Consider the following 25,446-nt stretch of genomic DNA (forward strand, 5'->3'; position numbering starts at 1 on the left):
TATTTTTTTCCTCTTTACACATGCAGAACTTCTATTAATTAAAAGCTTCTTAGGTCTTCTGATCCTGAGGGAGCCATATTGGGATATATTTTTATTTTGCTGTCCTGGCTCCTGTGAGATTTTTCTTTTTTCACTATCTTGTCAGTAATGATGTGGCATCTGATGTGTGTTTTCAGATAAGGTCATCCTTAGTTGGATGTTGTCTGCTATAAATCAAAAACAGAGAGAGGCTTAGGGAGGAGTGTTCTGTACTTAAGGAGCCAAAGATGATGATTTATGATCAAGCATCCTTTGTATGACAGCGGCTACAATTCTTGAGTGCTTGAATGCTCATCACTGACTAATATCACTGAGTAGCTTTGCAAAATTGCCAAATGTGCACCACCAGAATTGCTGACATATTTTCACTTTGAGAATAGGTGGCACAAAATATGAGTGAACTCTTCCAAAATTTAAGAAACTGAGACAGTTGCAAACAAAAAGAGAGAAATAGTATAAAAATAGGAGAAATTGATATTTTTCAAATGTCATGTGACAGAAATAGGGACATGGAAAAGATCTTGTCTCTTATGTCTGTCACTTGTAATGACTAAACAATGGAATACAATAAAAGCCCTCATTTGATACTGTCTTGTTCTGTATAATTTATATAACTACTCAGACATTAATCTGTAATGGACAAATCAAGAGGGAGGGATAGCTCAGTGATTTGAGCATTGGTCTGCTAAACCCAGCGTTGTGAGTTCAATCCTTGAGGGGGGCATTTAGGGATCTGGGGCAAAATCAGTACTTGGTCCTGCTAAGGAAGGCAGGGGGCTGGACTCGATGACCTTTCAAGGTCCCTTCCAGTTCTAGGAGATAGGATATCTCCATTAATTTAATTTAAGACTCCATAATTATATATTCAACAAAACAGGGTAATTACTTACAGCTCCTAAGCATTATTGGCAAGAATGTTGCTATTGCAAGTGTGTTTTATTCTTCATAATGGAAAATATTATCTTAATGTTTCTATTCTTCAGTATAACATCTGCTTACTACCTAAGTTAACTGAAACTAAGTGCCATTTTAGCAATGCTTCTAATCATAATTTGCAATGGAAGACCATGTGGTTGAAGGACTCCTAAATCAGTTCTCCTTCCACAGAGGAATCCAAAAATCTGCGACATGAATGCCATACTATATGTCTGTCAAAAACTGGAAATAACTGAGTATTATTCATTTAATTAAATAATCCTTAGGTTAGAATAATTTCCTTTGTCTGGATGATTCAGCTGGTTGGCATCTTTCCAGGGCATTTAACAGACTTGCCTGAATTCCAGAACTGTCATGTTTCGTTAGCAATGAAGGGCAATATTACTTGATAATAAAGTGAGGTTTGTGTTACACATTAAGCAGAGATTTGATATTTAAAGACTTACAAAACATTTTTAGACTTTTTAGAAGACTCTCTTGGTTTCTTCTGAACTTAATTATGACCAGGACTGTAATGTCTTTTAGAAAACCTTCTTTTCATCAATGAAAGCAGAATATACACATGACCCAAAGCACCCGGGTATTCACATATTAGACACAATTGTGATAATCTTTGTACAGAATATGCCATGTAGATATCATTCAAAAACTAATTCACTGGTCAACAATATCGTGGTGAAATGTATGTAGCAACATTATATGTAAAGTTATGAATTCCCCCCGAATGATATTACTAGAACATCTTCAAGACCAGACCTAGGCCTTGCCTAGGTAAAGGTGTTAAATAGGTCTGTCCTAAACAAAGGAATGTGGGTTTACCTCAATTTACATATACACATAAATAGGAAGATCGAGACAGCGGGGGGAGGAAATTGAAAGAAACAGAGCAGTTTACATTTTGGAAAACACCAGTGGGGGAAAAGAACAGTATAAAGCTTCCTTCACTATCAGACTCCATCGCCTTCCTCACAGCTTGAAGAATCAGTTTCAAAGGTTCACTGGATTATAAAAGAAAGGGGCAGAGAACTCCAAGTTATCGCTTCCATTTAAGAAGACAAAAGAACTAGCACTTTTGGCCTCCGGGCGAGATTCTGACTGAGAGGGTGGGGATCATCCATTTTTCTGGAAGACTGTGGGTGAAAAAAACCATCTTCAAGAAAGTCTGTATCTTGCTAGGTTAAGTGTTTAGTCACTAGAAAGCATTTTTTTAATTGATCTTACTTAAAATCCTATTTTCTTTTGTTAATAAACTTGTTTTACTTTTAATTTAAACCAACAATACTGTCCTTGAATTAAAGTGTAAGGTAACTTCAATTAAAGTGGTAAGCTGTACATTTTGTGTGTTTAGAGGAGTAAACAAACCTTATTATTTTTCTGAATGGTCTAAGGGAGAGCTGCAGAGAGTCCTGTGGCACCTTTAAGACTAACAGAAGTATTGGGAGCATAAGCTTTCGTTGGTAAGAACCTCACTTCTTCAGATGCAAGTAATGGAAATCTCCAGAGGCAGGTATAAATCAGTATGGGGATAATGAGGTTAGTTCAATCAGGGAGGGTGAGGTGCTCTGCTAGCAGTTGAGGTGTGAACACCAAGGGAGGAGAAACTGCTTCTGTAGTTTGGATAGTCATTCACAGTCTTTGTTTAACCCTGATCTGATGGTGTCAAATTTGCAAATGAACTGGTGCTCAGCAGTTTCTCTTTGGAGTCTGGTCCTAAAGTTTTTTTGCTGTAAGATGGCTACCTTTACATCTGCTATTGTGTGGCCAGGGAGGTTGAAGTGTTCTCCTACCGGTTTTTGTATATTGCCATTCCTGATATTTGACTTGTGTGCTGGACATTTCAGGGAACATGGTTTGGGGAAATTTGGGACTGGGAGTGTGTTAGTCACCTTGCTGGTTGTAACCAAGGCTGGTGGAAGCCAGAGTGGGAATGTGGGACTGTGGACAGACCGCTGGGGTCAGAGTTGCTGATCCGAGGCTGGCTACATAGCACACAGACACTCCGGGTGTGACCCGCGTGCTTGTTGCTGACTGAGTATGTCCCAGGCAGAAAGCAGGAGTAACAAATAATTGTGAGGCACTTAAGGTTAAGTGGGGACACAACCACTCATTGGTCTGGATTGCACCCCAAAGTATGACACTGGGGTAGTTCGCAGGATTTACACAGAGCTGGCTATTTTAACTGATCTTTACACTTCAAGCACTCGTAAAATAGTTTTAAGTGATTCTCAAGTGAAAAGGCTGGGAACAGTCAAAGAAAGGTTACAGTTATATTAATTTTTGTTTGATTATTTTGGGCAAGGAAAATAGAAGAAACGGAAGAGTAAAGATGAGTAAACAGCACAAAAGGCAAGCTGGAAGCTATAGCAGCAAAAGCATTGTAAGGCACTTAATACTGCATGGCAAGTGTTGAAACAACCCCTTATTGATCTGGACAGCACGTTCCAGAATGCCATGATGATACGCAAGAAATGAACATGTCAAATTAGTATTAGTTTCTTCATTATGACCATTTAGGATTATCCTGCTAGCTCAATATGTTGCTGTAATCTGAGAGATGTACAATAAATTCTTCATACAAGTATGTTTTGTAATATAACGTGGCTTACAGAATTACATATATGAAATACTTCTCCACAGTTCTAATTTTGGAGCATGTATGTGTATAAATATATATACATGGGTCTGCGAGAATGTAATTTTTTTCTGTGTGAAGGAAGGTTTTCTCTGTTGAGGATGTCTGTAATTGCGTTTCATTTTGAAATAATAGAGCACCAGCTGAGAATCAGAAGCTATACTTGAAAGCATTGCTTTATAGTGGATACTAGTACAAAGTGGATGCAAGTGGGTACTTGTGGGTGTCATCAGAATAATGTAAAATTGAAGTTTGGAGTTCTTGATATGTGTCTGGAACAACTCAATGGATGAGATTTGGAGTCTTGTAAAATGATTGGCAGTTCTGAATATATCAATGGCTGGTGATATTAAAGAATTAAGGCATTTTTTTTATCATAAGATGAATATTTTGCCATTTGTCCACAGGAATTTATATTCAAATTTTATTCTTTTATTTTAAGATCACAGGCTGGGAAGCTGCTGGGTTATGTGATTCCCTTGCTATTGTATGTCTTTTTGACTATGCATAGAATCTACACTATGGGGCAAAAATCCCCATAAACCTGGGATCCTTAGCTTCTTCCATATTCATCCAGATTTCAGCCTTGTCTACACTACCGGGGGAATTGGATCTACGCTACGCAATTTGAGTTACATGAATAACATAACTCAAATCGATGTAGCTTAGATCTACTTACCACGGGGACGCTCTCCCATCGACTCCCCCTACTCGTCTCAATCTGGTGGAGTACGGGAGTTGACGGGAGAGTGATCTGTGGTTGATTTAGCAGGTTTTCACTAGACCCGCCAAATCGACTGCCGATGCATTGATCGTGACTCGTCAATCCCCCGATAAGTGTAGACAAACCCTTCCAGTGGAACATGTAACTATGATGTCTGAGTCAGAAACTTAGCAAGGAACATAAAAGGAAATAAAAAGAAGTTCTATAAATACAAAGACAAAGAAAAGTGTAGGCCCTCTACTTAGAAGGGAAGGAGAGCTCATAATGGATGATGTCAAGAAAACTGAGGTGTTTAATGCCTCTTTTGCATCATTCTTTACTAAAAAGGTAAATTGTGCCCAAATACTTAACACAATTAATATTAACAATGAGAGGAAAGGAAGGCAAGCCAAAATAGGGAATGAGCAGGCTAAATAATATTTAGGAAAGTTAGATATTTTTCAGTTGGCAGGGCCTGATGAAATTCACCTCTAGGTTACTTCAGGAACGAGCTGAAGCAATCTCAGAACCGTTAGCAATTATCTTCAAGAAAATATGGAGGACAGGTGAGGTCCCAGAGGATTGGAGAAGGGAAAACATATTACATACCTTGAAAAGGGGAACAAATAGGACCATAGGGACTATAAAACAGCCAGCCTAACTTTGATACCTGGAAAGATACTGGCACTAACTATTAAACAATCACTTCTTAAGCACGTAGAGGATAATAGATTAATAAGTAATAGCCAACATGGATTTATTAAGAACAAATCATGCCAAACCAACCTAATTTCCTTCTGTGACAGGATTACTGGCCTAGTGGATGTGTGGAAATTGTAGATAGGGTGACCAGATATCCTGATATTATCAGGACCTTCCTGATTTTTCACACCTGCTATCTGGTCTCTCTAATTATAGATGTGATCTATCTTGATTTTAATAAGGCTTTTCACACAGTCTCATATGACATTCTTATAAGCAAACTAGGGAAGTGTGATCTAGGTGAAATTACTAGAAAATGGGTACAAAACTCGTTGCAAGCCTTACTCAGAGAGTAGTTAGCAATGGTTTGCTGTCAAACTACAGAGAGAATATCTGGAAGAATACTGCAGTAGTCTGTCCTGGATTCAATACAGTTCAATATTTTCCTAAATGGCTTGGTTAATGAAGTGGAGTGTTTGCTTATAAAATTTGTGGATGATACCAAGTTGGGAGGGAGGATTTGAATTTGGAAAAAAGAATTAGAATTCAAAACAACCGTGACAAATTGGAGCATTGGGCTGAAATCAACAAGATAAAATTCAGTAAAGACAAGTGCAAAGTACTCCACTAGAAAGGAAAAATCAAATGCACAACTACAAAACGGGGGATAACTGATTAAGCAGTAGTATTACTGAAAAGGATCTGAGGTTTATAATGGATCACAAATTGAATATGAGTCAACAAGGTGATGCAGTTTAAAAAAAAAAAGCTAATATTCTGGGGTGTATTAATAGGTGTGTTGTACAAGGTTGTGAAATCCCCATCATTGGAGGCTTTTAAAAACGAAGTTAGACAAACACCAGTCAGGGATAGTCTAGATGTATGTGGTCCTGCCTGAGCTCAGGGGGCTAGACTAGATAACCTCTCAAGTTCCCTTCTAGCCCTACATTTCTATGGTTTCATCTTCATATACTCCACTCAGTTGAATGATTTTTGTCTAGTTCCATGTTGATACACACATACAGGCTATTCATAGACACAGCAGTGAGTACGCACATGGTATAATTGGTTTATCATGTAAACAACTGAGATATGTCAGCTATAGCAACAAATACTTGCATTACTACAATTCTGCTATCTCAGGAAATCTTAGCAAAAAGTCTTTGAAATGGCATTTTAAAATTCTTCTCTATACTATATGTAGAATAGACACCGCAATGTACTTGCATTCTTTGTGGCACTGTGACTAAATTACAGTTTCCTTTTAAATCCCATTTTTCAGGGATTTATCATTTTGGATTTAAGAATTTCCTAGAAGCTGAAATGTTACTTACATTGTAAGCTCCTTGGTGTAGCACTGGTCTTTTTGCTCTGTGTTTGTAAAGTACCTAGCACAGTGGGGTTCTGTTACATTAACTAAGGCTTCTAAGCACTATGGTAACACAAATAATAATAATAGTAATTATTACATAAGTACAGTTACCCAGGATTAATTATTTTAATCATTTCATCCAGTAGAATATCCTCTTTCTCTCAAAACTTCTTTCTTCCCAGTTGGTGAAACATCTGTAAAATGGAATAGTGTGCAAATACAAAAATGGAAGGTTTGGTTTTTTTCCCCTCAATGCTTCTGCGCTCTGACCTCTGATGGTTAAGCACCATTTTCTTCATCCATTAAGAGGCTCTAACATTCTTTTGCAAAATAATACAGAGATCACTCCACTGGAGGGGAATTTGAATGAGCTACACAGATGAATGACAAACATGGAACAATATTTGGACGAATAAGAAGCCAGGATGCAGTACAGTTATTGAGAAAATAAATAAATATGGTGATTAGAAATTGTGTCATAAAACTAAAACTAGTGAAATTTGAGAACCAAAGATAGTGTTCCAAAAGAGATCTATGATTTTATTCATTCCAGATGTTCAGCCACTTCACAGATTTGAAGAAAAGGGATTGGCATTATTGCAGGACCAGTTTGCAAATTAGGAACTGAAACCCAAATTCTGTAACCAGTGAAGTTCTGAGTTATACTTAGAGAAAAATATCTTATTCAGAAACCTTAAATCCACCAATAAGGTCATGAAGAAAAATTGATAATTATAGAGAGGCTGAGCAAGTATTTTGGGTGGAAATCTATGAGCATCTAGTATGTGTCACTTTGCTTTGTCAAATTCTAACATTAAGAGGTTGATTTGGCAGATACAGCATTGCAAAACAACCCATTGCATTACCACATTGTATTGAGTATGAGGCCACCAGCCAAGAAGAGTCATGAATGCCAATAGCCCATATGGAGATTTCAGGAAAGGGCCTGCTGAGTCTCTTTGTCCTCTAGGTTCCTATAAAGGATAGTCTAATGGTCCAAGCACAGGACGGGTACCGAAGAATTCAGAAGTTCTGGCTTTTACACTGACTCCTATGATCTTGGGCAAGTCACTGAAGTTCTGTGCTTCAGGTTCCCCATCTCTAAAAAATGGACACTAATATTTATCTACCTCCAATAGGCGCTGGAGGATTAACTATCCAATATATTTTTAAGATGAAAAATGCTGTATCCCAAATACTATTATTTTTTTAGAACTGTCTATCACTATTTATTCAGATCTCCCATTTAAGGGCCTTTTACACACACTATGTATTTGCTCTACTTCAGTTTCAGTTTTTCATGTCTTTTGCAGTTAGTTCACAAACTGTTGTGTGCTTACAAATGAGAACAAAGCACTGCAGCTCAATGTAGTGAGATGCATCGTGACAGAGGCACAGCAGGTGTCAGCTAAATCTTGATTCATTCAAACAGGATGTATTCAGATGGTCTATGAATATCTTCCATCTTCATAGAGTTCAAAACCTGCACTTTTGTCTCTGTTGCCTGTTCATTCAGGCCAGGTTAACACTGTAGTGACCAAAAGTTACCACCATCTGAGTACTAATGATAAATAATGTGAAAGGAGTTTGGCTATCTCAATTCAGCTAGGATAGATTAATATCCTCAAGGTAAGTATCAATATGGTAAAATATCATTATCACAGTTTCACTGCCCTCTTGTTGGCAGTCCAGAGAGCCATAGATGTAGTTCCTTCAGGTATTGTTGATGCAGATTTGCATTGCAGTGGTTTACACTACTACTGTCTCTGCTGTGTCTGTTCTGTCTGTAAATAACACTGGTCTACAATTTTTGAGAAGTGGTCTGCTTCAGAGATAAAATGTGCTATTTATTATGTATTTTGATGTGCTGAATTCAAATATGACAATTAAAACAACTGATTGGCTACTGTTTCTAAGATATTTAAGTTTTTACTTTTTATGTCTATGTATATTGTGTAGATAGTAGAGTTTTAATCATAAATTGTAAACCTAGGTCTTTTCATGTGTTTATGGTTGCTTTACATGATAATATTTCACCTGTCCTATTTATGTAACACTTTAATAATCAGCAAAAGGGTTATATAAATAAAATTTATTATGAAACAAAAGGCAAAAAACTATTATGTACATAGTTTAGTCCTATTCAGTGTCTACTCGGCGCTTCTTGGCTTGTCTCTTGTATTCATTAAATGGAGCATCTCTTGTCATTGTCCAGCAATAGTCTGCAAACATTGATGGGCTCCATTTGCCCTGATAGCATTTCTCCATTGTTGCGATGTTCTGGTGAAATCGCTCGCCGTGCTCGTCACTCACTGCTCCACAGTTGGGTGGAAAAAAATCTAGATGAGAGTGCAAAAAATGTATCTTTAGTGACACGTTGCAACCAAGGCTTTTGTATGCCTTGAGGAGGTTTTCCACCAACAACCTGTAGCTGTCTGCCTTGTTGTTTCCGAGAAAATTTATTGCCACTAACTGGAAGGCTTTCCATGCCGTCTTTTCCTTGCCACGCAGTGCATGGTCAAATGCATCATCTCGAAGAAGTTCACGAATCTGAGGACCAACAAAGACACCTTCCTTTATCTTAGCTTCACTTAACCTTGGAAATTTTCCACGGAGGTACTTGAAAGCTGCTTGTGTTTTGTCAATGGCCTTGACAAAGTTCTTCATCAGACCCAGCTTGATGTGGAAAGGTGGTAACAAAATCTTCCTTGATTCAACAAGTGGTGGATGCTGAACACTTTTCTTCCCAAGCTCCAATGACTGTCAGAGTGGCCAATCTTTCTTGATGTAGTGGGAATCTCTTGCACGACTATCCCATTCGCAGAGAAAACAGCAGTACTTTGTGTATCCAGTCTGCAGACCAAGCAAGAGAGCAACAACCTTCAAATCGCCACAGAGCTGCCACTGATGTTGGTCATAGTTTATGCACCTCAAAAGTTGTTTCATGTTGTCATAGGTTTCCTTCATATGGACTGCATGACCAACTGGAATTGATGGCAAAATATTGCCATTATGCAGTAAAACAGCTTTAAGATTCGTCTTCGATGAATCAATGAACAGTCTCCACTCATCTGGATCGTGAACGATGTTGAGGGCTGCCATCGCACCATCGATGTTGTTGCAGGCTACAAGATCACCTTCCATGAAGAAGAATGGGACAAGATCCTTTTGACGGTCACGGAACATGGAAACCCTGACATCACCTGCCAGGAGATTCCACTGCTGTAGTCTGGAGCCCAAGAGCTCTGCCTTACTCTTGGGTAGTTCCAAATCCCTGACAAGGTCATTCAGTTCACCTTATGTTATGAGGTGTGGTTCAGAGGAGGAGGATGGGAGAAAATGTGGGTTCTGTGACATTGATGGTTCAGGACCAGAAGTTTCATCCTCTTCCTCGTCTGACTCAAGTGAGAATGATTCTGGTGCATCAGGAACCGGCAGTCCTTCTCCGTGGGGTACTGGGCGTATAGCCGATGGAATGTTTGGATAATGCACAGTCCACTTTTTCTTCTTTGACACACCTTTCCCAGCTGGAGGCACCATGCAGAAGTAACAATTGCTGGTATGCTCTGTTGGCTCTCTCCAAATCATTGGCACTGCAAAAGGCATAGATTTCCTTTTCCTGTTCAACCACTGGCGAAGATTTGTTGCACAAGTGTTGCAGCATATGTGTGGGGCCCACCTCTTGTCCTGATCTCCAATTTTGCAGCCAAAATAACGGTGATAGGCTTTCTTAACCATCGTGGTTATACTGCGCTTTTGTAATGCAAAAGTCACTTTCCCACAAACATAGCAGAAGTTATCTGCACTGTTCACACAAGTACGAGGCATCTTTGCTCACTTTGGCTAAACAGAAATGTGTCCCTTTGCAAAATCAAACACTGACAAATAAGAGAGCACGACACTGTATGATTTCTAGAGCTGATATAGGGCAATTTGTTCAGCAGAGTGATGTAAGCTTCGGTATGATTGCATCATCCATGACTTCTAGGAATGACATGATGCAATTCATATCATGTATGATGCAATACCAGCTTCAGATTGCATCATTCATTGTTTTGCCTAAAAAGCAAGTACTGTCCAAACCCAGTCATAGATTTATTCATAGATCCAGTCAAAGATGTATTTTAGTCATTTCTGGTTTAAATTGAGATCCCTTCCCTTTATAGCTCACTTATCCTCTGCCATTCCCAAGTCAAGGGTCATATATACTGACCCAATAGCATATCTTGAAAACTAGAGCCAATCAACAATTTTAAGCATCATTTTCGTACTCAGTGACCCAGAATTAGTAAAGTTTGACTACATTTATTTCAGAAGCATTTTGACTGTAGAGCAGTGTAATGTTTGCATATGGTGCAATATTACATATTCTTTCATGTACACACTAAAAAGAATGTTTAGAACAAGTTGTTCTCATTGCATACATGATCACTGATAGGACCAAATATAGATTATAAGATATCTATGTGGTTTGGGTTGCACAGTAAAGTGGTATGTATTTTTCCTGTTAATTTTATCTTGCCACAGCTGTTTTCACAAGCACTGTTCTTACAGCTACACCATACATAGTGTCATCAATTTGTTTCTTGCCATATGTATTTTCTGGCAACAGAGTGTATTGGTATCCAATTATTCATATATGCTTAGAATATAGTATTTACTGTAGTTTACACATGGTACCTGGCTTTATTTTATTGAAAAATGACCTACTACTTAAAGAATCAAAGTTACATTTTTCCAATTAATGAAAGGGTAATACTTCTTTTTCTGTTACCAGTGTTATTATTACAACAGTCCTGTATCTTTCGGATGCCCTTCGTAAGAACTTCCTAAATGAAAACTTTGATTATAAGGTACTGTAAGAATGAACTCCCCCAAAATATATGTTCAGTGACATAAGTAGTGCAAAAGCTTGTCAATCTGTGGCTCTTTTGATTTTGGGTTGTTACTCTTTGGATTAAATTTATCTCTAATTTCTGAGCTGTTAGATTCCAGTGGTGCTACCAGTCTCAGCTGTTCAAAACTCATGAGATTGGTTTAAAAATTATTAGGTTGTGTGTTTTGTATTTGGGATTCTGTTTGTTTGCCTTCTGGTTTTAAGTCTCGAGTGCACCTGTGTCATGTTTTTTGGATCAAAGTTTTGTGATTAAAAAAATTATTTTCTTTTCTGCTCATATTTCAAGATTATCTCAGAAAATAAAATGAACTTTATTACTTATTCCCTGACATATTTACCAAAAATATGGCTTTAGATTTTTTTTTTAATTCTCTCAAGACCAATTAACATGGCATGTACTGTTAAAATTGTAATGCTATGACATGTCATGCTGGATATTGTTAAAGATATTAGCCTGTGTTCAGTGAGCTGTGATATCTGTAATAACCCATGGCCAGAGTGTTATATTGCAGTTATAGAATGATATTTAGGGGATTAAAAACAAAAGGCTTAGTGATGGCTCCTACAAGGTTTACTCATAGGGGAGAGGGAAAGTGAGCACACAGTCCAAGCAGTGGTGCTTGGAGGCATTATTCTAGCTGTGCCATGTTATAAGGCACAGGGTCTGATATTCAGGGGTGCTGAGCTCCCAATGCTCCCAGTGATTTCAAGTACAGCTATGGATGCTCAGCATCTCTGAAAATCTAGGTCCATGCTATGCCTCTGGAGTCAATGGAGGGAACGTTGGCCTGAAGTACTAGATACTATGAAACTATGTAGCCTGTGCTCCCTTATGTAGCTCTGCCAATGTGCAGGAGCTAAAGTCCACATCATTAACTGCTTACTGACTATTCCCCAGGCTTATTTAGCAGTTATTACTGTCTCCTGCACCTATTTTCCTCTCCTGCATAGCTACACTGGAGCAGCCATAATTTGGCCTAGAGCAGAGGTTCTCAAACTGAGGGTCAGGACCCCTCGGGGGTCACGAAGTTATTATGTGGGGGGTGGTGAGCTGTCAGCCTCCACTCCCAAACCCTGCTTTGCCTCCAGCATTTATAATGGTGTTAAATATATTAAAAAGTGTTTTTAATTGATCGCGGGGGGGGGGGAGTCGCACTCAGAGGCTTGCTATGTGAAAGGGGTCACTAGTACAAAAGTTTGAAAATCACTGGCCTAGAGTTGCTAATATTTAAAAATGTCATTTCATTAAGAAATCTTTATTTAACAGTAGTTTCAGCAGCTGATCCTCCCAGTGCATGTGCACGGAAGTCAGTTATGGAGCAGTATGCTAACAAATTATATTACCTTGCTTTACTTCATCTTTGCCTTGCTGAGACACTGTAGTCATTGATGCTTGCAAGTTGTATCAGTAACAAGTAGAGCTGCCCAGAGAACAACAACTTTTTCTAAATTTGTTTTCATTCCACTTAGAGAAAACAAATTCTTTTGAAAGTTTTTGCAAAACAGAACTGTGTTAAAATTTCTGTTTTCAGATCAAAATCTCCAGGTTTTTAATTCAGTTCTCTTTGTCTCTGTGAGAGTCCACCATGGACCCCAGAAACCTTCCCGCCAAAAATATCATCAAAATTAGGATGTCTCTGCAAAACATGTCATCATCAACAAAACAGAATATTTGGTTGAAAAAACATTTAATCAAAAATATTGTAACCAGCTATACTAATGAAGAATAAGACAAGTGGTACAACTGAAAATTTGCATCTAGAGTGGACATAAAATGTTAGTGCTGAGAAACGGAAAATAACCAAATACCTTGTGTTTATTGTAGATCTGGGATTCCTACTTTTACCTTGCTGTCATTTTTATAAACCAATTATGTCTGCAACTGGAGATGTTCACACCTTCCAAGAAGAAAAAGGTGTTGGAAAAGTAAGTACCAGTCAGGTTCCATAAAATTACTGCAGATCAAACAATTATGTTTTAAAAAACAGCCGTTATGCAGCATATGGACCTGATCCAAAACCCGTTGAAGTAGATGAGTCTTTTTGCTTACTTTGATGGGCTTTGGATGAAGTCCTATGTGACTTCACAGTCCCCCAAGAATTGACAGAGTTGGTAAGACAACTCCCACTTGTTCATGCTCTCTGTATGTGTGTATATATATCTCCTTAATATATATTCCACTCTATGTGCATCCGAAGAAGTGGGCTGTAGTCCACGAAAGCTTATGCTCTAATAAATTTGTTAGTCTCTAAAGTGCCACAAGTACTCCTTTTCTTTTTTCAAGAATAAAATTGTTGACCCTAAGAGCCCCTCAATGCCCACTGGCTGGGTGGCTCATATCAGGCCTGATGCACTCACTACCCCAAACACACTGTTGTGATAATATGTATTTAAAATATGTTTGTTAGGTATTCTATGTAAACTGGTGGAAGGCTGGATTCGAAAATCATTTGTGTGATGTATATATGGGTTGTGTATAAAGAATTACGTGTGTGCTGGAAATACGTTCTTACAATGTGTTTGGGAGGCAGTGCATAAATCAAGCCTTCCCTAGACAAAGGAATGTGGATTACCCTGTCTGACTGGCTCTATTACAGGCTGGGTACAATGGAAGTACATTTACATATAAGTTAAACAAAGCCATCAAGCTAATGAGCGGCAAAGGGAGTCTGCACCCCAGGAAGCCTTCCTGGCTCTAGAAGAATAGACAGTGGATTTAGGGTAATATAAAGGGAGCTAAAAGACCTTTTAGTTATCCATCACTTAAGGGACAAAAGAGTCAGAGCTCTTGGAAACTGTGGAAGGTGATTCCTTCAGCCATGTGGGTTGAAGTGTATGGGAACTGACTATATATGAAAGCTTTCCCTGAGACCAAGATTGTATTTTGTTAAGCTTTAGACACTAGAAAGTGTGTTTTATTTTATTTTGTTTGTAACCATACCTGTCTCTTTTTCTTTTGCTTAGCATCACTTATATCTCTGTTTTTTATTAAAAAGCTCATTCTTGTTTTATTACAAAACGAGTATTAAAGTAAAGTATGAGGCTTTAACACTAACAGACTAGTGTGTGCTCTGGCTGTTTGGAGGCAGTGAATTTGATGATGTTTTTGAGAAGCACAGTGAGAGGGATTGGACACTGTAGAGAGACATCTCAGGAACTGGGTTGAGTGATTGTTACTTGTAAATCAAGGTTTAGACTGGCAGAATCTCAAGGAGTTTGCTGATAAGGTAGACTACGGTGTCTGACACCCCGTCTATTTCCAGCGAAGTTCACGCTTGCTGAGACAGAGCGGTAACACAGTGCCTTATCGTTCTGGGTGTCCAGACAAGAACATCACAGGGTAAAATTATTACTTATCTTGGGGGAAAGAGGAGGGAAAAAATCTGAGGCATATTAAGAGAATAGATTGGTATCACTACTTTGTTGTATCATTGTTACTGTTTGTAACATTTAGGGAGCTTGTACTAACAATATGTGGAAATTAATGTGTGTTTATGAAACAAGCCATTTGATTAGATATGTATTGGACATTAGCAAACTTCCTTTTTCCTTTTCTGTTTATACTACATCCATCCAAAACTTGGGAAAAATCATTACAGCATGGAAATCTCACAGTTCATCTTGCTACACAGGAGCCTAAATTATAGTATGATCTTGTAAAATTATTTCCTAAATAATGTTATGCTTAAGTGTTTTTTTTTTTAAATATTTCACAGATATGGTGACATGCGGGTAACGATGGGATGTGAAATCTTCAGCATGTGGCAAAATTTAGGTAAGGAATTGAGAAAAAAATCTCCTCAATAAAAATTAACAGTGAAACAAAGTAGCACAAAAAAGTTGAACAAAATTTGTAATGAATTTTAGTTAAGACTCCTGCATTATATTACTGGTTCTGCCGGTTTATCTGGGGCAAGCCACTACCTCTTTGTTTCTTGGTTTGTCCTCCTGGAAAACAGTTCTAATTCTTTTCAGAAAATGTTAAGAAGTTGAATTAATTGTTTGGATTTGCAAAGTGTTTTCAGATCCTTTGATGAAAGTAGTTTTGTTTGACATACACCAGTCCTCTTGATTGAAACTCACCTAATGTTTTGGATACAAATGTTGGCCACTAGGTCCAAAACCGTTTATTTCTTGAAAAAACTGAGAATGAACATAAAGCTCAAATCAAAGCATTATTACCATTGTGACGCCTTCTTTCCTCTATGAGAAACTGTTGTTTTCCAAGATACTGAAAGATAAGAAAAATCTAAATGATAGATTTCATTTTTTGACGAGGGGGTTGCATTTGTACATACAAAAATTCTTACCTGTAAGGAAGCGTGTATTCCTCATCTGGCCATCCCAGTAATTTGGGCACTCTTGTTTATTAATTAAAGCTTATTCCTTTCTCAAAACCATCATCTTCCCATGACTTGTAAGTCAAAAATACCCACTAACAGGTAAAGTATCTGGGAGGAAAGTAACTCAGGAGAACACACCGACTGCTCACAGAACTCCTGCAGGGAGCCATAACAAAAACATCAGAGAAGCCAGGAGAAGGAACATCAGTTGCCGCTACGATCCAGCAGCAGCATCCAGGATCCAGAAACTCTAACAGTCAAATGGCCCAAAGGCTCTGAGAGAGATCCTTGGCGGGCCTTCATCTTACTGCGCAATCCCGTCCGAGAGACTATTCTCGTACTTCAAGGTGTCCAGACCACGTAGCTCAGAATGACACACAGCGTCTAGGATGCATTCATCCTCTACCCCAGACTGACTATTCAGGGGGCCTGGAAGTAGACTTTACATCACAGGAAGTAATGACCAGACTTACAAAGACCAAAAACACAGCTCCAGGAAAAGATGGCATTCACTGTAACTTCCTGAAGCAACGAGACCCCGGTTGCCTGGTATTAACTGCCATTTTCAACAAATGCAAACAGTTCTGCTGTCCTCCCAACTCCTGGAAGAAATCTATGACAGTGCTCGTCTACACCAAGCAACTGGAGACCCATCTCTCTCTGATCCACCATGTACAACTGAATGCCAGTGGCCTCGCAGCTAGGATCACAGACTGGTCACTGAACAGAGCAGCATCAGCTCCATCCAAAAAGGCCATCTTTATTCCACCAGCTCCTAATTGTTAAGGTTAAGGAGCATGGCAGGGTTCGGAAGGGGTCAAGCCAGTATGCTCAACACTCCAGCTGATCCTCAGACTGTGGAACATCTCACAGGGAAATTAGCTGGGGTGTATGTTGGATTGCAGAGGTTGAAAGTTGGCATTACGGCACCTATACCCCTTCCACTGATGTGCACTCAGCTCAGCTTGAAGATTGAGCCACCAGGACCTGTATTTAATGTATGTCATTTCTAGTGTATTTTTCCTATTGTTTAGAAATACGAATGGAAAGCGTGTTGTGATCGGTGCAAGCTATACGAGGGCTGAAAGACCGATCAATCAAGGTGATCAAGGTTTGGAAATAAAAACACTTACAAAAAATTCAGATTCAAGTTCTGCATGGCCTGCCACTGGGCCTCTGTCTCAGGGAAGCTTGTATCCCCTCAAAGTGTAACATATCTCAATCCTTTCCTCAACGAACCCATCAAGCCCATGAATTCAGGCTTCCAAGGTTCATCATGGATTGTTCAGTGAGACCTCAGTCGAACCCCAGCCTGTCAGACCCTCCTCTTCCCCCCAGATACTGAGACATGCACCTTTGAGCACAATGGTTTCTGACTCCAAGACTGCTGAAGGCAGGTCAAAGACTCTAAGAAACAGGGGAGACCTAAGGCAGGTAAGACTAGATTCTCTCAAATGAAAAGTGAGAAATCTCCCTCTTAAGTCCTCATCCAAGAAGATGAATTATTTTCTGACACACCTCCACCCCGCCTTTAAGTTGGGTGAGATTCCTTGCACCAGTACAGGTGCACCAGGTGCTCATAAGAAGCGTACCTGTCAGTGACTGGGATGTGGGCGGTCGAGCCTAGTGATTAGCACAGGAGTCTGACCCAGTAGTTAGCGCGGGTGTCGGTAGCCAGAATTGGAGCCAGAGTCAAAGGCAGGGCGGGGTGCAAGACAGGAGCAGAGCTGGAACAAAACAGCAACCAACCTGAGAACAACCAGGTGTAGGAGCTATCTCAGAAGTGGCTGAATACTTTAAGTAGCTGTTGAACTGCTACTGCTGCTAGACTTAAGAGCCGGTCTGCAGACTATTCCAACCACTCTGCCAGTGTAACCATTTAGGAAGCCTGCTACATGCTATCTGTGCTCATTAGGTTGCCCAGAGATGGGAACTTCTACAGGCCCTGATTCCTGACAATACTCGTTCCAGAATACCTAAAACTTGAAACTGCCAACGACCAAACGGGCAGGACTATCTGCAGCACCATCAAGGGAAAGAAGTGAGTGGATGATAAATGATTGGTACGCACAAGAGTGCTTCCACCCAAAAATCCTTCTCTTTGAGTACAAAGCACACATGTAAAGTAGTAATAATCTAGAGCACCCCAGAATATAGTTACCTAAAGTCTGAGATGGTATTGAGTGGCATCAGCAGCAGATTTCTAGTGGCCATCCTTTCTCCTAGCCATTGGGGAGATTAATGTCAGTGTCTTCTTGCTCATAGAAAATCCAAACTTCTCCAAAGTACACTCTCTAACTTATCTATTTATAGGTAACTCAAAACAAAGCATAACTCACAGTAACCCCTCATGGGCTGTTTCTCTAGCAACAGCAAAAAAACTCATAGTTTCTACTTATCAACAAAGCAGCTATTACAAGAAACTTAGACACAAGCACCCAGACCAAGGTCAACTATCCTTGTTAGTAACACTGCAGCTGTGCTAATGTTTTTGTCTGCCTAAGCAAGGCCAAATTCTTTCTCATTAGGTGGTGTCCTCACTTCCAACTTATGGTGGCTAAGTGCACAAGATGGCTGCGGGTTATGTCAAATCCAGTTCTCTCAGAAAAACACCAATGGTACCAACTTGCAGAGAAAAGGAGTCATTGGTACCGAAAGCTGGTGTAAGTAAGCCGGCACATCTGGCATCACCAAGGGACAGAAACCCTATCCATTATCCTCCATCAGGGGGTAGATACATTATCCCGGAGGACCTTACCATCTCTGCAAACCCAGAATTGCTAGTGGTTTAGGATCCAGTCCTATCCAGAATGGTCCACACATCCTCAGCTTGACACTCACAGTATCGTTGACTTGCTAGGACATAGTTAGACCACTAACTGATGGCACCACATGCATTGACGTAGAGGCTTCCTTTTTCTCTGATGAATGTGGGATCAGCTGGAGAACTTCACTGCCCTTGTCAAGATAGGAAGTCACCCCGACAGAGGCTTAAAAAAATCATGGGCACCTTCCCACTCCTACAAGCAAGAGAGACTAATCAACCCAGGACCGATGGTACTCCTCTCCATGAGCATAGGGTGCTCCAGGGCTCAAGCACCCACAGAAGAAAATAGGGAGTGCTCAGCTCCCACAGGGCCAGATTAATCTTTTATGGACCCCAGTGCCTGGACCATAGCCCTGCTCCACCTGTACTCCACCCCGAGGCTCCAACCCCACTCAGTCTTTTCCCCCTGAAGCCCCGCCGCCACTCGCATTGGGGGAAGGGTGAAGAGGAACACCCACCAGCAAAAATAAGTCAGTGCCTTTGTCCAAGAGGATCACCCCATTACACCTGTGATGCCTCACACTAGGTTTCTGAGATCCATATATAAGACATTATGACTACAGAAGATCAGAATGGAGTCAAGATAGGCATCCCCACATGAGGAAGAACTTCAACCCACTCAGGTATGCTCTGAGGAAGAGGAGCAATCTCACCAGGTTGAGCCACCAGCCCCTGCATGTGTATCGTGGTCTTCACCAGATAAAGTGGTCACAACAGCTTCACCATCACCACCTGATAGCTATAGGCAATGCTGAGACCTCCTAAGGAGACACACTCCACAACCACCTGAGGAAATTACAGGACACCCCTCATAAGCTACTGGATATCTTCCAGAACATGGGTCCTGGTGAGATTGCTCTGCCAAAAAAAAGGTCATCTTAGAACTGCCATTTGTCTGTACCCCATCCACAAAAGGATTGATTACAGATATCTCCTTGCCAGGTTGGGAAGCCCACCTCGACAGACAGGGTACCTGCACCCACTAAGAATCCAGTTGCACATAACATTTTCTGGATCTGTGTGCAGTACACGAAGCCTGCAAACAATTCCTGCTGTTTATTCAGAACTTTCATTGTCAGATCATGTCAAACAACATGACAATAGTTCATTATATTAACAAACAGGGAGGAGCAAGGTCTTTCCTTCTCTGAATAGAAGCTGCTTGTCTCTGGAACTGGTGCATTCACCAAAAGATCACCCTCTCAACAAGGGAACTACACAACTTGGTGTAAAGAGCATCTTTCTTGTTGTGGGAATCACTGTGTCTCTCAAGAGAACAAGAAATGTCCAAATAATGCCCACCACCAAGGTGACTCACAAGCAGTATTCATTGAGGAGGAGCGTACAAGGAACCCTGCTGAATCACAGACTGGAGGACTGCTCTGCTGAAGGACACACCTACTGTAGAAGCTTATTTGATTTAACTATACCTATGATTTAACTATCCACTATACAAGTGGATTTATTCTGGATGCATGGCTTGAGTTTTCTAAGGCTTGGAGAAATGGATTTAGTTATTTAAAAGTGTACAAAGTTCATTTATGCACCTTACAGTTAATATAAAAGGAACAATAATTCATGTTAATTTCCTAATCCAATTAATTAACAAACCTTATGCAACCAAAGAATGATTTAATAAATACTTCTCTAAGTTTGTTGTAGAGTTTTAATCATTAGAGGCTTGATTTCCCATCTGTGTAACTCTAGCTAAAGTCAATGGAGTTAAGCTGATGTAAATTGGAGAAACACAATGGTGAACCAGGTGTTGGCGGTGTATAAGATGATTACTTCAGTTGTATATAGACATTTGATAAAGGATCGTATTCTAAATCGGTTTTGCTCTTGAATTTGATAGTTAACTATGGAATCGATATTCAAAAATAGTGAGGTGACCTAGGAGCACAAGTCCCATTGAAATGAATGAAAATATATAACAAGCAATTTTCAACTTACATTGAACTAGTGCTCCTAAATCACATAGGTGCTTTTGAAAATCTCGCTCTCTACAAAATTTGTCTTTTCTTTCACCACAATTGTTGTTTGCTGTTTCCCCCTTCTCAACCTCTTTGCACGTCTGGCAATTGTAATAGACCAGAACTCTCAAAAAGATCCAAAAGATCTTTCTGCAAGTGACAGAAGCTAAATAATTCAAAGCTATGGGTAAATCTCCTAATTTAACTTCACCTCCTTGTGCAACATATACTATGGGGTATGTAAATTTACCTACTATCTGGAGACCCTCTACAACATCCAAGTAGAACATAGTGAGTTAATGGCAGAGGCATCAGCTTTTTTTCTAAAGGGAAACATTTTGAGAAAAACAGTCCAAGAATCCATTTTTTGCAGGCAAAATTTATACTCCCATTTCTGTGCCCCCAAAATGAAGGGTGGCTGCAAATCTGAGTACTTGTGCCTCCATCTAATGCGAATATGCTTTCAAGTAGTAAACCATATTTGGAGACACAAAAATGTAGGCACAATTTGTACCTGCAAAAGGGAAAACCTTTTTGCAAAAGATGCTCTAAACATCCTGGTTCTTAAAGTAGTCTTAAATAAAGCAATGCCCATTGAACTTCTCCCTCTTCCCCTGCCAAAAAAACAGCATCGGGAGTGAACAACCCAACATCATTCATGAACTCCATTGTAAAATGTCATGCATCAGGCTGATCCCCTATTTGGCTCTTTTCTGTGGCTTTTCCTCTTCCTTTTCCTGGTGTTTGTTTGCGAAATAGCCCATGCCAGGCATGCTATCATCCAACCAAACTGTAAACATTTAGAATGCCATTTCATAATTCTTCATACAGTATTGTTTAATTTGGATCATTTGGTAACTCACCCAAGAGTGAACCCAATTCACATTCAGCTTCCTTTTAATTTTAGGGGAACATAAACTTCACTTCATCCCAGCTCTCATTGGCCCCTTCTTAGAAGTGACACTGATACCTCAGCCTGACCTGCGGAATGTAATGATTCCCATTTTCCATGACATGATGGATTGGGAACAAAGGCGCAGTGGCAACTTCAAACAGGTAATGTGTGTAAAGCTGTTTAGCAGGGAAGATTGACATTCAGATTTTTCTCAGGCAGCCTTGACACTGAACTATTAACTTGTTAGCAGAATCTGTGAGGGAGCAGATGGAGAAATGACAACCTTCATTTGAGGGAAGATGGTAGAATTCTAGGCTAATGGCTCTTGAAGACCCTTTGGCCCTCTAAGCTCTCCATGTGTTTGTTCAATATTTTGGTGTGGCTAATTTAAGATGGGGATAGGGTATTCTAGCCCCATTGAAGTCAATGGCAAAACTTCCTGTTGGGTTGTTTTATTTTTCTACTTTAGTAATATAAATTGGGGGAAAAAAAGATAATGAAGAAGAAACTCAAGAACGATACCGTGATGGCTTACTGACATAATGTCTGATATCTGTTTGCCCACCCATCAAAAGACTGATTTTTATGAGAAACCACGTTCTGCAAGTATCCAACTATTCTTGCCTCTCAAGTACTAGCTTAGGCATCAAGTAAGGAGCTGCTAAGTATGCCATCTGCTCTTTCGGCTCCCACTCAGTTCTTTCAGGCTGCCTCAAACCGCTTCACTGTGCTCTGCTTCCTGCTGTTTCAAATGAAGCAAAGCAGAAGTATTTGAATTGGTGTCAGGCAATGATAAGGATTGGAGTGGGAGCTGTAGGAGCAGTTGGAATATTTGGAAACACAAAACAAACTATGCGAATGGAGAAGCATGTGATGTAAATGGTTTTTTCCATCACATTTTTTAAACACGTTAAAAGAATTGTAAAAATGTTGATGAGGACTAATTGGAAAAACAGATTCTGCATAAGCAAAGCACTGACTTTCTGATTCTCTCTGTATTGATCATTGGCTTAAAGGTACGCTGTAATTATGAGTCATGATTTAATTGAGCACTTCAATAATAGACTAGTTTCTCCTCTAGTTTTTCAGTCACTAAGTATCTCTATTGCCAGAGGGGAGGTCATTCTCTTTTGATGTATTAATAAACAAAGCAACCTTATCTACATTTGCTCAATAATCAATACAGGTACAAATATTTTATGCAGTGATTTTCAGCTATAAAACCTTTATTCTCCAACTCTTCTTGACAGATGACTCGGAATTTCAGTGCATCTGCTATATACATTACATTGGAGTCAGGGTAGGTTTTCAATAGCAGCAGGAGTAACTATAAGCCCCAAACTGTTAATCCCCGGATTTAAAGAGTGGGATGTGGGAATCAGAGAGAGTTGGTTTTATATTAAGGTCCAAAAAATGACTTGCTCTTGCAGCCCTGCAGTAAGAATTCAGGCAGTCTCGTTGGGCTGCATGCTTTTTTGTTTGACTCTATAAATAGCTAGCTGCCTTAGCAGCAGCAAATGCTACTCAGCCTGTAGTTTTAGAGTTACATTGCTTCATTTAAATTAGTCCAAAAAAAATCCTCAGGGATAACAGAAGATGAAGTAACCTATCCTGAAATTTACATTTCTTAACGATAATACTAGGGAATCCATTTAACAAAACCTCTTACAGAAAAAAATGCTTTTTTTTTCAATTTGCTCAAACCTAATTTAAGTACAAAGAAGCCTTTTATATGCATATGTTCCAGGTGGAGGCAAAACTGATTGACAAATTGGATAGCTTGATGTCTGAAGGCAAAGGTGACGAAACGTACCGAGAGCTCTTCAACAGCATGTGAGTAATAAATTGGTTTTTAATTCATTCATTTGTTCAGTTTGATGGATTAGCTGCTAAATATCATTGTGGACAAAAACTGCAGAAAGAGCTGTGATCTCGGAATGCTTTGTCTTTTCTGAAACCTGTGAAATAAAGGCTAGTTGCCTAAATAAAGTAATGTATCTTATTTTATCTTTGATGACTAGTTGTGCCTATGTTATACCATAAACCGTTCTCTATTATCACTCATACTAATTTTAAAATCAGAAAAGCCAAAGAAGCTTAGTAGGTGGGTGGGATGCAGTTAGAACATGAATTTTGTACATCACATTTGTAAAACATGAGCGTAATAAATAGCTGTTAGTTAAATCATTCTCATAATTGATCAAAATTTGCTATTGTCCAAATAACGTTTCACTTGTTGATTTCCTGATGGATTACAGAATGACTGATTAGAATTATTATATGAGATTAATCTTTTTACAAATGATTTTTAGATATTGCATAGGTTTTAATAATTGGCATGTCATTGGTTCATAACATTAGACTCTAATGGTGAAAGAGGACAAATGCTTCCTTGATACTGAAACTCCTAGGACTGCCCATGTGTTATCCCTGCTGACTGAAATTGGTGACCATCATGGACACAAAAACATGAACTGATTCCCCCCCCCCCCCCCATTTCAACTCCAACTATGTGGGAGACCTATTTGTAGTCACTTTAGAACAAGATATATTATTCCTCCACTGGATTCCATTTTATATGTGTATTTCCCAGTGCTATTACACATACAGTATTTTTTCTTTATTAGGTTTCAACCTTTTTAAGTGGAAGGGAAAAGTGATATTTTAGCTTTATTGCTCTAGAATTAAAAACAATCGCATTTATGTTTTTTTGTTGGTACATATGCCAAGCAAATAATACTCTATAATTCCATTGTGGGGGAAAAAAACCTATAATACCAAAAGTAATGCTTCTGCCCATAACATACAGAGAAGGAAAGAGAAGTTTATCAGGTGAAATTACAGCTGAAGAGTATAGTAAAAGATAATTTGTGTAGTAATCATTCTTTAAACATTAGGATCAAGTAAAAATAATAAAAGCTAAGAAAATTTTCAGAGATTTTAATAACAATGTAATATGATTTTAAGACAACAGCATTAAAGGAGAAGTTCTTTTATGAAGTTATAAAACCTGCATTTACTCCAGTGCACAAGCGTGTCATTCACTGATTGAAATGACTTCTAGTGATCTCAGAAAATATATTGGTATCTGAAATCTAATTCTTGAAAAAGCTGAGTGTTGATTTTGAGATAGATTTTAAAAAGGTAGTGGAAGAATGGGTAAAGCATTTTCTAAACCCAGTTATTTAAGAATAATTATGTGTAATTTTAATTTATAAGAAGTCGCATAGTACTTTTCCTGACTGGAGGGGCATAGGTGCATATGGATCTAAAATGGAGGACACTACCGTAACACGTGATTTGAGAAAAGGAATCCTGAAAATGTTAAAACCTTTGTAGTCATTATTTCAAGGGATCAGATTCTTAGTGTCAAGGACTCTGAGATTTTCTTCCATCATCAATTTAAGCAGCTATTATTGGAGGGTTTTGTCACAAGCCTCCTTGATTTAAAAATAGTGCGCATATGATTAGACTGAGGTGATGATAAAATGATGTGCACATTAGTTCAAGGAAGTGGAAAGCACCAGCACAGTTTACAAGCAGTCATAGTTTTGTTTTGGGAAATGGAACTACATGCATTTTACATGATCAAATATGAGTCTTCAAATTGCCCCGTAATCTCACCAAAATCAACAGATTTACCTACCGATGCCTACAACAGACCCTGAATTGAGTTGTTGCAGCATTCAGAAGTTATTGTGTTACAGAGAGACTTGTCGGATAGTAATGCCTCACATTCCCAACCAGTAAATTTAGAGGGAGACGCCTGAGTAGTGTAAGCTTGAAGCAGGATTGACCTCTGTCACGACCAGGGCATGAGTGGTCAGGCCTACTGGCTGGAGCCAGGAACCAGAACCAAGGGTCAGAGTCAGGAATCAGGAGTCAAGCCAAGTGTCAGAGCCATAGGCAGGAGCAAGCAGGAAAGTGGGGCTAAAGTGGATTGGAGCATATGTTACAATTGAAAAAAGTACAGAGAAGGGCAACAAAAATAATAAGGGGTGTGGAACAGCTGGCATTTGAGGAGAGATTAAACAGACTAGGATTTTTCAGCTTGAAAAAGAGATGACTAAGGGGAGATATGATAGGGGTCTATAAAATCATGAATAGCGTGGAGAAAGTGGATAGGG

General features: G+C 39.2%; 1 protein-coding gene across 1 annotated transcript in view; it reads left to right on the forward strand.

The window, feature by feature from the left end:
* The window catches only part of DOCK4 (dedicator of cytokinesis 4), a gene marked incomplete in the record, with an annotated part of 410,929 nt that overhangs the window by 326,683 nt on the left and 58,800 nt on the right, over positions 1 to 25,446 (forward strand). Inside the window, 5 exon segments of the mRNA XM_034758276.1 lie at positions 11,162 to 11,237; positions 13,107 to 13,207; positions 14,998 to 15,056; positions 21,332 to 21,480; positions 23,067 to 23,152. Coding sequence (XP_034614167.1) covers positions 11,162 to 11,237; positions 13,107 to 13,207; positions 14,998 to 15,056; positions 21,332 to 21,480; positions 23,067 to 23,152 — 471 coding nt within the window.

The sequence above is a fragment of the Trachemys scripta genome, chromosome 1 (genome assembly GCF_013100865.1).
Source record: "Trachemys scripta elegans isolate TJP31775 chromosome 1, CAS_Tse_1.0, whole genome shotgun sequence".
Taxonomy (NCBI): domain Eukaryota; kingdom Metazoa; phylum Chordata; order Testudines; family Emydidae; genus Trachemys; species Trachemys scripta.